Consider the following 14,516-nt stretch of genomic DNA (forward strand, 5'->3'; position numbering starts at 1 on the left):
GGGTGTTTTGGCATTTCCAGGATCGTCCTCTATTTTTTTTAGCTAGTCTTATCAAACTGCCCAATTACACTGAGCAACTCAACAAAATTTCCCCTATTGCCAGATCCATCATCCTCCCGGTGCCCTCGCTGGGCAATGCCTTGGCACACAGTATAGTGTAGAGACTCAACCACTGCTCTCATATACTCACGATTTTCTTGGACAATCTTTTAATGTCCTTTATCAAGCATATTTCCCAATCTTGAACCGCCTTGTTTACTCAATCTGAATTCGGCCCATGCCTCCATAGCAAACTTATGAGCTGCATCCACATGGTGGGTTTTGAAAGCTGTTGTAGCTTTCCATCAGTTGTGGTAACCGGTGACAGTGAAGGTAGACTCAGAATGGAACCCATGTCCTCCACGCAGGAAATACCTGCATGCGAAGCAGAACGTAGTATCTTTCGTGATCGAATATTCCAGCCAAACAGGTCAAACCAGCCACGCATAAAACTCCTTTGCCAATTGCCAAACCGTTGTGAAGGGTACTTTTTCAATGCCGGTTGACATCGCTAACAGTATTCCCACTAGCACTAAGAGCAGCTTCATCCACGTTTTCTTCCCAATCCTGCTCCATTTCTTGTTCCTCTAATTCGCCCTCACACTCCTTCGATGAACTGCTGTCATCCTCATCCCCACTTACTCCTTTCTGCATGTCACTTTCAATTAAGACGGACTCAGGCTGAGACACCACTGATTCCTCTGGATGAGGTCGTTTTCTTCACTAAAAATTGATCCATTTTTCATGCCAGCCAAAGTAATGCATGTGCCAGGCCCACGCTACTTGTAAAAACCCAATGTGTGTATGTGGCATCCGTTAGTCTCGCGAGACCATGGATCTGCACCTGGATCCTGCACAATGTATGTATACGATCAATCTATCACCATCTTAAGTGATCTTAGATCAGCTTAACTGATCCGAGGACAGCAACGGAGAGACATTGACAACGAACGAATAAGTAGAAGTGTAGAGTGGATCTGACCTTGGACCAGCACAGAGTTTATAACTTTATTGCTGCGTGGGAGCTATGGTAATTGGGGACGCTGTTTCACTAGATCAACTGGAGAAACAAGCTGTATTCAAAACTATACAGAGAAAGCAGCTGCAATTTGTATGTCAAATTTCAGTTAATTTCTTGGTAGTGCTATTGTAATTTCTGCTGGTGCTACAGCACCAGCAAGGTGCCGCCACTGGCGGAGGGATGGAAAGTCTAGAACGTAGAACAGAACATAGAACATCACAGTGCAGTACTGGCCCTTTGGCCTATGATGCTGTATCGACACTTTAACCTCGCCGAAGGTCAATCTCACCCTTTACTTCTAACTCTTCCATTTTTTTTTCATCCACGTGCTATTTAAGATTTTCTTAAATGCCCTAATGTATCTGTCTCCACTACCACTCCTTACATGCACATGGCCTGTGTTTTTTTTAAAAGAAACTACCTATGATGCTTCCATATACTTTCCTCCCAACACCTTAAAGTAATGGCCCCCTTGTATTAGCTGTTCCTGCCCAGGGAAGATGTCTGTCTCTGTCCATTTGATCCATGCCTCATATCACCTTGTACATCTCCAATGAGTCAACTCTTATCCTCCTCCTTACCAAATAGAAAAGCGCTGTCAAATTGCACTGCAACTCAGGAATCTTGGGGTTCACATCTATAGATCCCTATACTCCTTCACGTTGTTAAGAATCCTGTCATTAACCCAGTATTGTCTTCCAGTTCAACCTTCCCAAGTGAGTCTCTTCACACTTTTCCAGACTGAACTCCATACACCACTTCTCAGCTCAGCTTTGCATCCTATCAATGTCCTGTTGTAACCTATGGCAACCTTTTACATTATTCCCACCACCAACAAACTTTGTGCAGTCTGCCAACTTACTAACCCACCCTTCCACTTTCTCATCCTTGTTATTTGTAAAACTCAAAGAACAGGGGTCCCAGCTTATAACCCTGCCAAACACCACTGGTTATCAACCTTCAGGCAGAACATGCTCCATCTGCTACACCCATTACTTTTGGTGTGCAAGCCAATTCTGGATCTATACAGCACGGTTTCTCTGGATCTCATGCCTTCTGACTTTCTGAGTGAGCCTACCATGTGGAACATTGTCAAATGCCTTACTAAAATCCATATTCACCATTTCCACAGCTCTGCCTTTATCAAAGTTTTGCTGCTTTCTCAAATAATTCAATCTGGTTCAAGAAGCATGACCTACCCTTCACAAAGCCATGTTGACTATCGCTAATCAGACTATGCTTCTCCAAATCCTTGTAAATACTCTAAGAATCTTCTCCAATAGTATGCCCACCACTAACATAAGTCTCACAGGTTAATAATTCCCAAGATTATCCCTATTATCTTTCTTGAACACAGGAATAATACTTGCCACCCTCCCCTCAGCACTACTCCAGTGGTCAGAAAGGATGCAAAGATCATCACCAGAGGTGCAGAAATCACTTGCCTTGCTTCCGGTAACAACCTGGGTTATACCCCATCCAGCCTTGTGGACCTATTTATCCTAATGTTTTTTTAAAAATTTCCAGCACACCCTCTTTCTTAATGGCGACATGTTCCAGCAAGCTGTCCCTAAGCAACCTTCACATTTCCATTTTGCATTTCTCTAGCTACACCCATTCCCAAGTTCCTGCCTAATAGCATCATATACGCCCTCCCCCAATTATAAATTTCCCCACAGCTTCTGCTCCTATCCCTCCCCAAAGCTATGGTAAATATCAGGGAGCTGTTGTCACTGTCTCTGAAATGCTGACCCGTCGTGAGATCTCTCATCTGACCAGGTTCATTGCCTAGAATCAGATTCAGAGGAGTTATTAGGGGAGTTGAAGTCACCCATGATGACAACAACCCTGTTAGTTTTGCATTTTTCCAAAACCTACCTCCTGATCTGCACCTCAGTGTCTTTTGGTGGGTCTATAGAACACTCCCTATACAGTGAGTGCTCCCTTCTTGTTTCTGAATCTCACCCACAGACTCAGATGATCTGCCCAGGATGTTCTCCCTTTCTGTGGCTGTGGTTCTGTGCCTGATTAGCAATGCCACTCCCCCATTTCCCTCCTTGTCCCTTTTGAAACATCTAAACCCCAGAACATCCAGCAGTCATTCCTGTGATTGTCTCTATATTTCCCACAGCATTCTATTTCCATGTACTGATTCATGCTCTCAGTTCATCACCCTTGTTCCCGATACTTCTTGCATTAAAATGCACATTTCGGTCCATCCACTGACTGCAGTTATGCCCTATCTACTGCCTAGCTTTCCTCTCAGTCTCTCTGCAGGCTGTATCTACTTTAGCAACAACTGGCTCAGTTGCTGACAAATCACTCACCTGCAAAACTATTTTAAAACCTCACCAACAGATCTAACAAACCTGCCTATAAGGAGATTGGTCCCCCCTCGAGTTCAGGTGTAACTCACTCCTTTTGTTCCAGTCATACCTTCTTCAGAAGGGATCCCAATGATCTCCAAATCTGAAACCCTGCTCCCTAAACCAATATTCCAGCCACACATTCATCTGCCAAATCAACTTATTCTTACCCTCACCGACACAGGCAGCAATCCAGAGATGACCACTCTCGAAATACTGCTTTACAGATTCCTACCTATGTCCTTAACAAAGTTAAAAATACATTTATTGTCAAAGTATGTATATCGCATACAACCATAAGATTCATCGTCTAGCAGGCATCCACAAAACAAAGAAACACAATAGAGCCCATTAAAAGAAAACCCACACAACAAAGACTGTCAAACATCCAATATGTAAAAAAAAGGAACAATTCATGCAAACAATAAAAAAGTAAACAAATAACACACGGAACATAAACTACAGAGTCCCCAAAAGTAAGTCCACAGCCATAGAGCCAGTTCAGTGCTGAATCCAGTGAAGTTGGTCCAGAAGCCCAATGGCTGCAGGCCACAGCCATGGAGACAGTTCAACACTGAGGCAATAAAACCTCGCGGAGTAGTGAGCTGAACATTGGTTTGTCATTTGCCCTCTGTCGTGGCTTTTTAAAATCTGGCTTGATGCTGAAATCAACCAAACATGGGTTCATTTTTGCTCTTGGGTCTGCACTCCGCTCCTGCCACTTTGATCCAGCTCCGGATCCACTCCAGCAATGGCTGCCACAGCCTTGAGAGTTCAGTTTGCTGAATCCTTCAGGATATTGCAAATGTGCCAGGTCGCACAGTTGGGTCAAATGGGCAACTTCCAAATGGAAATTATGGGCTGTGGATTGCAGTGATCAGAGCCCAGAAAAGGTGTAATTAATAGAATAGTTAATTTTGTTTGCTGCCTGTAAAGCCTCACTGTGACTCACCAGTGCCATCTTCACGTTTGCTCTTCAGGACCTCATGCCTTTTCCTAGCTATGTCACTAGCATGTTTTCTGACTGCTCCCCCTCCCCCTTAAGAATTCTGTGGATTAAATCTGATATGTCCCTGACTGTGGCACCTGGGAGGCAACAAACCATTTGGGAGTCTCTGTGTCCACAAAATCTTTTCTCTGTTCCCCTATTGAATTTCTATCACCACCGGTCTCCTCTTTTCCCCCTTCCCTTCTGAGCCACAGAACCACTCAGTGCCAGAGAACTGGTCACTGCAGCTTTTCTCTGGTAGGTCATCCTGCCCAACGATATCAGAAGCATTATACTTGTTACTGAGGGGAACAGCCATCGAGGTACCCTGCACTGGGTGCCTATCCCCATTCACCCTCCCGATGGTCACCCAGTTGTCAGGAAGGTGCAGGTACCTCCGTGTATCTTTTAACAGTCAACCCATCAGTTTTCCAAACCTTCTGGAGCTCATCCAGCTCCTGTCCCCTAACATGATTTGGAAGAAGCTGAAGATGGATACACTTTCTGCCAGTGTAGCTGTCAGGGACACTGTAGGTCTCCCTTTCTTCCCACCTCCCACAAGAGGAGCACTTGCCTATCTTGACTGGCATTTCCACGGCTCTAACTGTGCAATAATAAAGAAACTTGTCTTGGCCTCCACCTCTCCTCCTCGAAGCTTCTTCAGCCAAAGACTCAAACTCCCTACTCTAACCTTGGTCCACTTCAAAAAAAAACACTGCATTGCTTAAAACTAACATGGTCTTTGCAAATTGCCAAATGATCCACTTGACATATTGGATATAGGAGAGGAAGAACTGCCTGTAAGGTTGGTAGGATGGAATTTGAGTTAAGGATAGTCTTTAAAAACAGAAACAGCCACAGATATTGGAAATCTGATAGATAAATATCAGATTTATATATGCTCGCGGCCGCTCTGAAATGATATTGTATTTGTTAAGTAGGGGCCGTGCACAATCCTGATTTGATGGAGACAGACATGAGAAGCACGGAAGAACATCTGCAGAAACTTCTGAAATGCCTGCTTCGCTGCCGCTGCTACTGTGCGATCGAGTATCTCCAGAGGGGAAGGCCCCAAATCCTCGGCTTTGCCTATTGCCGGGGCCGGGGTTGAAGCGCTCAGCAGAGATGGTACTGGGTGCTGGTCGGAGGCTATAAGTTTTCAGACGAACTCAAGAGTCAGCTGTGGTTGGGTGCTTCCAGGGTGCTGCATCGGCAAGTTTGCGGCGCTGGTGGTTCATGGCAGGGAGAGGTTTTTTTTTCTTCCTTCTACCGTCTGCATGAGATGATGGGACTTTCGAGAGACTTTGAGACTTATTTTTACCATGCCCATGGTCTGTCCTTTATCAAATTACAGTATTGCTTTGTACTGTTGTAACTATATGTTATAATTATGTAGTTTTTAATCAGTTTTTCAGTCTTAATTTGTCTTGGGTTTCTGTGCTATCATTCTGGAGGAACACTATCATTTCTTAATGCATTACTAAATGACAAAAGAGGACTGCGTGTCCTCATAATCTAAAAAAAAATATTGTGTATCAGGCAACAGTGTGAGGAGCTGAAAACTATTTACATTTCTGACCTATGTTTCTTTATAACTGATGCAAACATTGTCTATCCAAAATATTAACATTATGCCCATGTCATTAAGGATGAAGGAAAATAACTTGTGTTTCTGAACCCCCAAAAGTTACTAAGTGTGCCTCTGTACATAAAACTTGGTAATGTACTCCAACTTGAATAGTTCCCTGATCACTGTTGAAGACGGTGATGTAGAATGTCCTTCCTGATATGGTAATTAGTAACTGGGGTAGGGCAATTATTCCAAGTAGTGCACTTAGGAAAATAGGAATGAGGTTAAAATAAAGTTAACGCATGATATTGTGGGGAAAAAACAGATCTGACAATTACTTCAAGCCCTGCTGAGGCAGCAGGTTTACTAAGTGTATGTAATATTCACCAAAATGTCACTAATCTACATTACAACTTTTCAGAAGCCACTACTAGAATAATTATAGTTTGACATTCAGCTTGGCTCTTTGGTGACACAAAATTATTGATTCAGTTCTCTGTGCATCTCAAACTTTGACATTTCAGCCGGTATCACTATAAACTGCATTTAATTCACATCCAAGAGCAGTCAATTTGCTGGATCACAGAGTAAAATAATTCCTTTCTTTTTGTAATTCATTCATTCCAGTGGAGCAGAACCTTTCATTATAAAAACTATAAATAATGAAGGCTAAGAGGAAAGATTAAAATTAAAGAGACCCAATGTCTGGAGGTATTTGGGACAGAAATGATTTGAGATGAAATGTAGTAAATGGTACGCAGGAGCATGAACAGTATGGAGGATAGGTGTTGTAATGGTACACAGGACTGTGACTGGTATGAGGGTAGGGTGGTAAATAGTACACAGGACTTGGAGGAGAAGCTGTTCTCATTCACAGGCCAGAGGACAGAGGTTTAAAGCAGAAGGCAAAAAAATACAACTTCGTATGCACAATGTGGTCACTAACTGGAACTCAGTGTCTGTAAGGGTGATGGAAACAGAGTCAGAGCTTTTGAAAGAAAACACCACAGACTTCTGAAGTAAAGTGCAGGTCACTGGTGAAAGCAGAGGACTGGGATTGACAGGCTGAATAGCTGCTTTTTGAGTAGAATACATAATTAAAATTATGATGTTCAAGTGTTTCCTGAACTATTTTTAAAGAATTGTATAATATATAATATTTTGCTGATCATGTGCTGTTTCCAAATGTGTGTGTTGAATGATCAATGTACAGGCTATGGTAAGATTTCATTCCTATGATCTGCTCGCAACTCCAACAATTCGCAAGTTGGAAATGTGGCTGTAAACTGAGTTCCTGGGAGGCAGAAGATTCCTGCAGCTTTGAAACAGCCAGCAAATCCATATCCACTTGTCCCCTAAATGTTTGCTTGTATTTCTGGTCACTTTATTATGCACCTCCTATACCGAATAATGTGGCCACTGAGTGTATGTTCATGTTCTTCTGCTGCTGAAGCCCATCCATTTCAAGGTCCTAAGTGTTGTGCAATCAGAGATGTTCTTCTGCAGACAGTGACAAATAATGCATGGTTATCTAGGTTACTGTCGCCTTTTTTGTCAGCTTAAACCAGTCTGGCCATTTTCCCCTGACTTATCTCATTAACACAGCATTTTCACCCACAGAACTGGACAGTTTTATTTTGCTCACCATTCTCTGTAAACTCTAGAGACCGCTCTGCATGCAATTCCCAGCAGACTAGCAGTTTCTAAGATACTCAAACCACCCTGTCTGGCACTAACAATCATTCCATGGTCAAAGCCACTTAGATCACATTTCTTCCCTTATTCTGATGCTTTCTCTGAGCATCAACTGAACCTCTTGACCATGCCTGCATGCTTTTCTGCAATGAGTGACTGCCACATGATTGGCCAATTTGATATTTTCATTAACACGCAGCTATAATTAATAAAATGACCGCTGGGTGCAAGGCAGGTTTTCGTGACCTGGGGTGAATCTGTAGTCTGTTTTCAGTATAATGATCATAGTTGACTGTTACTGATCAAAATTGCTTGAGATAAGCCTTAATATTTTAAATCCTATTTTAACAACTTGAACAGAATATTATATTATGAAGACACGTAGTCCTCTTTTATTGTCATTTAGTAATTCATGCATTAAGAAATAATGCAGTATTTCCTCCGGTGTGGTATCACAAAACACAGGACAGACCAAGGCTGAAAAAAACTGACAAAACCACATAATTATAACATATAGTTACAACAGTGCAACAATACCATAACTTGATGAAGAAGTCCATGAGCACAGTAAAAGTTCAAAGTCTCTGAAATGTCCCACATCTCATGCAGACGGGAGAACATGCCGACCACAGTCCGACTCTGAGTCATCCGAAAACTTCGAGCTCTGATCAGCTCTCCGACACAGAGTACTGAGCGCCATGTCTGTCTGAACGATTCGACCTCAACCTTGGTCGCCAACAGCAGGCAAAGCCAGGGATTTCGAGGCCTACCCTCCGAAAGATTCCCGACCACGCAGTAACGACAGCAGCAAACCAGCGTTTCAGAAATTTCTCCAGATGTTCCTCTGTGCTTTCACATCCATTCTTCATCAAATCAGAATTGTCCACGGCCCCTATTTAACAGATACGATATCATTTTTCACCGGAGGGTTGCGCAGGTGCGCTGCTCTCTTTCCTCCCGCCTCTATGTATAGAATATGGAGCAAGATAAATGTTAAGTATATCATAGGAAACAAATTTTATTTTTTTATTTTACATATTTGTACATAACATTTCCAGATAACATTTCTGAATCCAGTTGACTGAAATTATATTAACACACTTTAAAATGGTCATCAGTTCATCAACATTTACAAAATGTTGAAAACCTGTTGTGATCTAATCACCAATAGCTACAACTTCACTACAAGGCAGGCATGTATTCTTTGACTTTAATAGCACCTTTAAATAAAGTTTATTTGTTTAAAACTACCATCTGTGAAGAATAAAAAGAGGCCCATGGTAAAATACTGTTTAACTAAAATCCAAGGAGTCAGAAGTCAGCTGCTCTTAACTACATTATAATCTTCCAATCCTGCTGTTTTACTATTTTGCATATCAGTTACCAACATTTTACTGAAATGCCTGATACAACTCAGTGACAAATGTAATCATATTAAAATAAATTATACAGGAAGCATAGGCCAATCACTGGACATAAAGCTTCAAACAGTACCAATGACTAACACTGATTTTCTTCAAGTGCACCATCTTGAGCGTCAGCATTTTACAACCACAGAAGCAAAGTAAAATCTAGCTTTTTTTTCCTCCAGCTTCGTTGCTTATTGGAGGGTTTCTCAGTTTCACTTGGTTGTTGTTTTCTCTGCCATGTGCTTTTGCTGACTTTCAGCATGTCTGGAGAACAGAAAAGAGAAGTCAAAGGTTTCACCAATGTAATGTCACTTTTTGGTAATATGGTGCACTTTTAAATGTCTTTTAATGAAAGCTTGATTAATAAAACTCATAAAATCAATTTTAGTTCAGACTTGAGTGATCGATGCCAAAGGCGATTAGCAACCTATTGCTGGTGGTCAGCATTTCGGTCAGATGACAAATAATCTTTCAGCCTCACCGCATCTGATTCAAAAACAGGAAGTTAATTTTAGGAGTCCCAGAAACTGGCTTAATTAATTGTTCTCCTTGCAGATGCCTGGACACGATGAAGACCAGTTAAATTACCAAAATTACTAAATTATCAGTTACATTTCTTCGCTACTTGCAGGAAAAAAAATTGGAAGTGCACAGTTGTAACATCTGGGCCAAAATGGCTTTTGAGAACGAAGTTGGGCAAAGTTAGTGAGACTGTTATTCATTACAGGTCCATAAAGCACGGAAACAGACTCTACAGCCCACCAACAGGTATGATTGAGATATCTAAGAGGTTCTTGGGCATATAAATATGCAGAGAATGAAGAGGTATATGTACCATGTTCAGGTAGAATATTTAATTTGGTGCAATTAACTTAATTAGATTAGCACATCATAGGTCTGTTCCTTTGTTGTACTGTTCTATGTTCACGCCAATCATTAAGTACCCATCCACAACCAATTCCAGTTTCCACTGCTTAGCCCACAACCTTCTATATCTTGGTGATTTAAGTGCTTGTCTTTTCCTTAAAACACAAGTTTATGGAGTATCTACCACCACCATCTCTTCAGGCAGTGCCCTCCAGATTCCAAGCATTCGCTGTGTGAAAATGGCCTAACAAGTCCACTACTATTTACATTAAACTCACAGCCCTCTTGAATAAATGAACCACAATCATGTGGCATTTCTCCTGTGGTGAGCAGCGGTGTCTGTCAGAGACCCAGAAACTGCCTCTTGCCTCTCAAAGCAACCTGGAGTAGAATAATGGCATTTTCACAAAGCCATAGGTGCAGCAGCATATGAACACATTACATTTTACATAAGATTTATCATTTACACATAAGTAACAACATGTAGAGCAAATACACTTTATATGGAAGTTTTTAATCAAGCTGTAATGATAGCATGCCACACTGCACAGTAAAGATAATCTATGTCCAAGGCACAGGAAATGTGACCCCAGTGACCAGATGTTGGACCATTCTGCTTTTTGAATGATCAGATGGTGTGTTTTGGAGTTCTGCAAATTCAAAGTGACAGACTGTCCAAGATATAATTTGACTGGTCATCTTGTGATCATATGATAGACTTCTCAGTATTCTGTGCAAAGCGAAGAGAATGCTGATTCTTTTTAATAACCGCACAACGTAGTCCTCACTTGGAAATTGTAAGTGACCACAGGCATACACTACTGGCTGGAATGCTTCATCCTTTGAGGTGTATTTGTCTTTCCACTTATCTGATTTGAAATTTCCATCACAAGTCACATAGATATGAAAAGAGTTTATAGCAAGGTAGGGAAGAAGAGATGAGATTTGATATGAGGTATCGGCCCTGTCAGCATAGCAAAGTCAGATGCTCAAATGAATGACATGGAGGTTCTCTCTTAGGAAAAGTGTGACAGATTGGATCTGAGAACAGTCAGGGTATTTAGTCTTGGATTTTAATAAGTTGTGCTCAACACATGTGTTGTTGATCCTCTGACCTTGAACCAGTGTAGGCAGGATGGTAGGTGAGAGTAGTGGAATGCTTCTCTGCAAGATGTGTTAAGTCAGAGAACCTTTGGTCTCCTTGATGACTCTGCCTGTGGGAAGTGCACCCAGGGGCACCTCCTAACAGACTCCGTCAAAGAAATGAAAGTGCAGGTACTGACAGGACTAGTGAGGGCTTGATAGACGAGAGCTTTGGTGAGGTGGTCACACCCCCAGTGCAGCTTCGGGTAGGTGGTGGCCACGAGGAGAAGTAACTGCAGCAGGCAGTCAGTGCAAGGTTTCTCAGTGGCTGTTCCCCTCACAAACAGGTACAGCTCTGGATACTGTTCTTTCAGAGGCTAGCAGAGGCCAGGTCTCTGCAACTGTGACTGGCTCTGACGCTCAGCAGGAAAGTGTATACAGTCATTCAGGGTGATAGTGGTAGCAGAATCTCTGGCAAGGACAGAAAGGCAGGGGTCTGTGGCCACAGAAGAGATGCCAGGATGGGAGTGTTGGCTCCTGGGTGCCATGGTCAAAGTATGTCTCCGAGTAGCTGCTGAAAATTCTCGAAATGGAGAGTGAACAGATAGAGGTCGTTGACCACATTGGTACAAACAACATAGGCAGACCAAGGAATGTGGTCTTGCAGAATGAGTCTAGGTAAGAAATTAAAATCAGAACCTCCTGGCTGGTGATCTCCAGCTTACTCCCAGTGCCTCGTGCTGGTGAAAGACAGGAAAATTAATGTGTGATTAAAGAGCTGGTGCAGGGAGCAGAGATTCAGGCATCTCTTCTGGGGAAGAGGCAACCTGCACAAGAGCGGCAGGTTTCGTTTGAACCAGAGGGGGACCAATATCCGAGCAGAAAAATCTGCTTTGGCTACCAGGGAGGGTTAAACTTGATTGGCAGGGTGGTGGGACTCGAGAGAGGGAGGTCAGAGAGAAGACAGGGGTACATGCAGCATCCAAAGTGTGTAAGCCTAGTAATCGGGATACCTTAATTACAATAAAAGGGTAGATAGGACCATTGCTTTAAATTGCATCTGTAAGTATTGTATGCTGTTTCTTTTATATCATTTCCTGCATGGGTTATTGTATGTTTTTTTATATATCATTTCTTGCATGGGTTAATTTCAATTTGAAGCACATTGTGGAAAGACATCCATCTCCATCCTCTCTTTATATGCCCTTGAAACAGCAATATCTGTGAGTCTGAAGTTTTTGTTCATATAGGTAAACATTTAGTAGATACAAAAGTACGTATGCCCAAGACATCTGCTGTGGCTTTGTGCATGGGACGTAATGTCGGAACAATCTTCTGGACCTTTTCAAACTGGCAACCAAGGGGACAGATGAAGGTAAGACAGTGGATCTTTATCTATTGGGCATTAGAAAGGCTATTAACAGGGTCCTGCATGGCAGGTTGATCTAGAAGATTAGACTGTATGGGATTCAGGGGGAGCTAATGAGGGGGATTCAGAATTGGCTTGACGATGTGGAGCACAGAGGGTGGTGGTCAAGTGTCAATTCTATGAGTGAAGATGTGTTACTAGCGGGTTACCCCAGGGATCAGTGCTGGGAACTTAAGTTATTCATTATGTATGCAAATGATTTGGAAATGAACGTACAAGGCACGATTAGCAAGTTTGCTGATGATACTAAATTAGGGGTTCTTATTGATAGTGAAGCAGATTACAATGAATTACAAAGAGAAGTTAGGGAGATGGAGTCACAATAGGTTTCGATATGGTGCACAGTCATACTCCTCCTCCACTGGGCTGGAGGAGTGCCAACTCAAGAGCACAGGTATAAATAAAGAGGTAAGAAATTTAAGAGACTTGTGAGGCAGATTCTTTATAAAGATTCTGCTCTGTATTACCTGAACTATAGAAACCGAGGTGGATGTAGTTAAATTAGTTAGATACGCCTCAGATCACCCAAAAACTGGCAATTCATCAGTCAAAATCTAATAAGAATGTATGGTTAGGGGACAACCCTGGAATGAGATACTGGGTTCAGCTGCAGGCAAGTGGGGATGAAAAAAAATGCATGTATGCATTCACAGCCTCATAATACCTGAAATCAATATTGCCCAGCAGAGCTCAGGCACCTTCCTACACATCTCAACAACTCCAGCAATCAAGCAGACGTGTGGCACAAAAGTCATTTTCCAGAAATACATCAGCAAATTTTAAAAGTGTTCCGTTTCACAAAGAAAGAACACTCTAAACTCACCACATAATTTTTGTTTTCGTTTCAGTATAAACAAGCTAGCCATGAATGTTCAGCAGGGGACTTCTTTGCGTGACAGATTTCTAACAATTACGGTCAACCAAAATATGGTAGTTTTTTTTTTAAAAACAGGATGAAATTGTTTCAGGGAAAATACATACCAATTCAGTGTGAAAATCTGTCAGAAACGCCGTATGCTCCATGGGGAAGTACAGAACTGTATAGTCGCAAGGAAAAGGAAACCAGTTATTCATTCATCTTTACACCTAGTACTAACCTGGTAAGATCTTCTATATCCACCAGCATGGCATCCTGTTCCATGTGTAACTCATCCCTAATGAGTAGAAGCTGGACCAACTCTTCATTTAAACCTGATAAATAAATGGAAGAGCCAATTTTCAATATCAGTGTCACAGTTTTTCCACAAAACTGCTCTTTCGTAGCTGTGTGCAAACGTGCTACTAAAGAAACACACGGAGGCAGAGACAGCTCAACTCAGAATGCCTTTACTGATTCAAAATCGCGCGCTTAGATCTCCCCTCCCATGGGCCCCTGTGACCTGCGGGGCAGACGTGACGTCAGACTGTCCCCAGAAGGCCCGTCCCGAGCGGTTAGTTCCAAACACACTACCGCGTGTCTGCCCGCGGCTCCCGAGTCCCACGTGTGCGGGCCGCCACACCCCCTCACCCCGAAACGTCCATCGGGGAGTGTAGCCCCTGGTCTGTGTGGCTTGCCTGGGTGCCCGGACTCGCCAGCGCGGTGCAGGTACCCTCACTGATTGCTCAATGTCCAGGTGCGCCAGTTTGAAGCGGTCCACTGTAAAAGTCTCTTCCGGCCACCCACCTCCACGACACACGTGGTTCCGTTGTGCTGGATCACCTTGAAGGTTCCCTGGTACGGCCGCTGTAGAGGTGACCAGTGCATGCCCCTGCGAATAAAAACATACTCACAGTCTCGGAGGTCTTTAGGGGAGAAGGATGGCGTGGGACCATGCCTGGAGGTCGGGACCGGTGCCGGGGTCCCTACCTTGTCCCGCAGCCTCGTTAGCACCGCTGCTGGAGTTTCTTCCGAAACTCGGGCCTCTGGTACGAACTTGCCTGGGACCGTCGGGGGGCGCCATTGACCAATTCCGCCGAGGTGTCCAGGTCCTCCTTGGGGGTTGTGCGAATGCCCAGTAGGACCCAGGGAAGCTCATCTGTCCAGTTGGGGCCCCTGAGGCGCGCCATCAG

At 43.1% G+C, this 14,516-nt stretch overlaps 1 protein-coding gene across 9 annotated transcripts in view; it reads right to left on the minus strand.

The window, feature by feature from the left end:
* Positions 1 to 8,068: 8,068 nt before the first annotated feature.
* Positions 8,069 to 14,516, minus strand: part of schip1 (schwannomin interacting protein 1) — a 212,651-nt gene continuing 206,203 nt past the window's right edge. For 4 of the 9 annotated variants that reach the window (XM_063045853.1, XM_063045851.1, XM_063045854.1 and 1 more), the window contains exons 8-9: positions 13,565 to 13,658; positions 8,069 to 9,352 (exon numbers count right to left, since the gene is read on the minus strand). In XM_063045853.1, the coding sequence (XP_062901923.1) occupies positions 9,301 to 9,352; positions 13,565 to 13,658 (146 nt within the window). In that variant the 3' untranslated portion in view covers positions 8,069 to 9,300. The remainder of the gene's footprint in view (positions 9,353 to 13,564; positions 13,659 to 14,516) is intronic. The other 5 variants (XM_063045858.1, XM_063045859.1, XM_063045857.1 and 2 more) reach the window with 3 other exon arrangements.

This window comes from Mobula hypostoma, chromosome 4 (genome assembly GCF_963921235.1).
Source record: "Mobula hypostoma chromosome 4, sMobHyp1.1, whole genome shotgun sequence".
NCBI classification, from domain to species: domain Eukaryota; kingdom Metazoa; phylum Chordata; class Chondrichthyes; order Myliobatiformes; family Myliobatidae; genus Mobula; species Mobula hypostoma.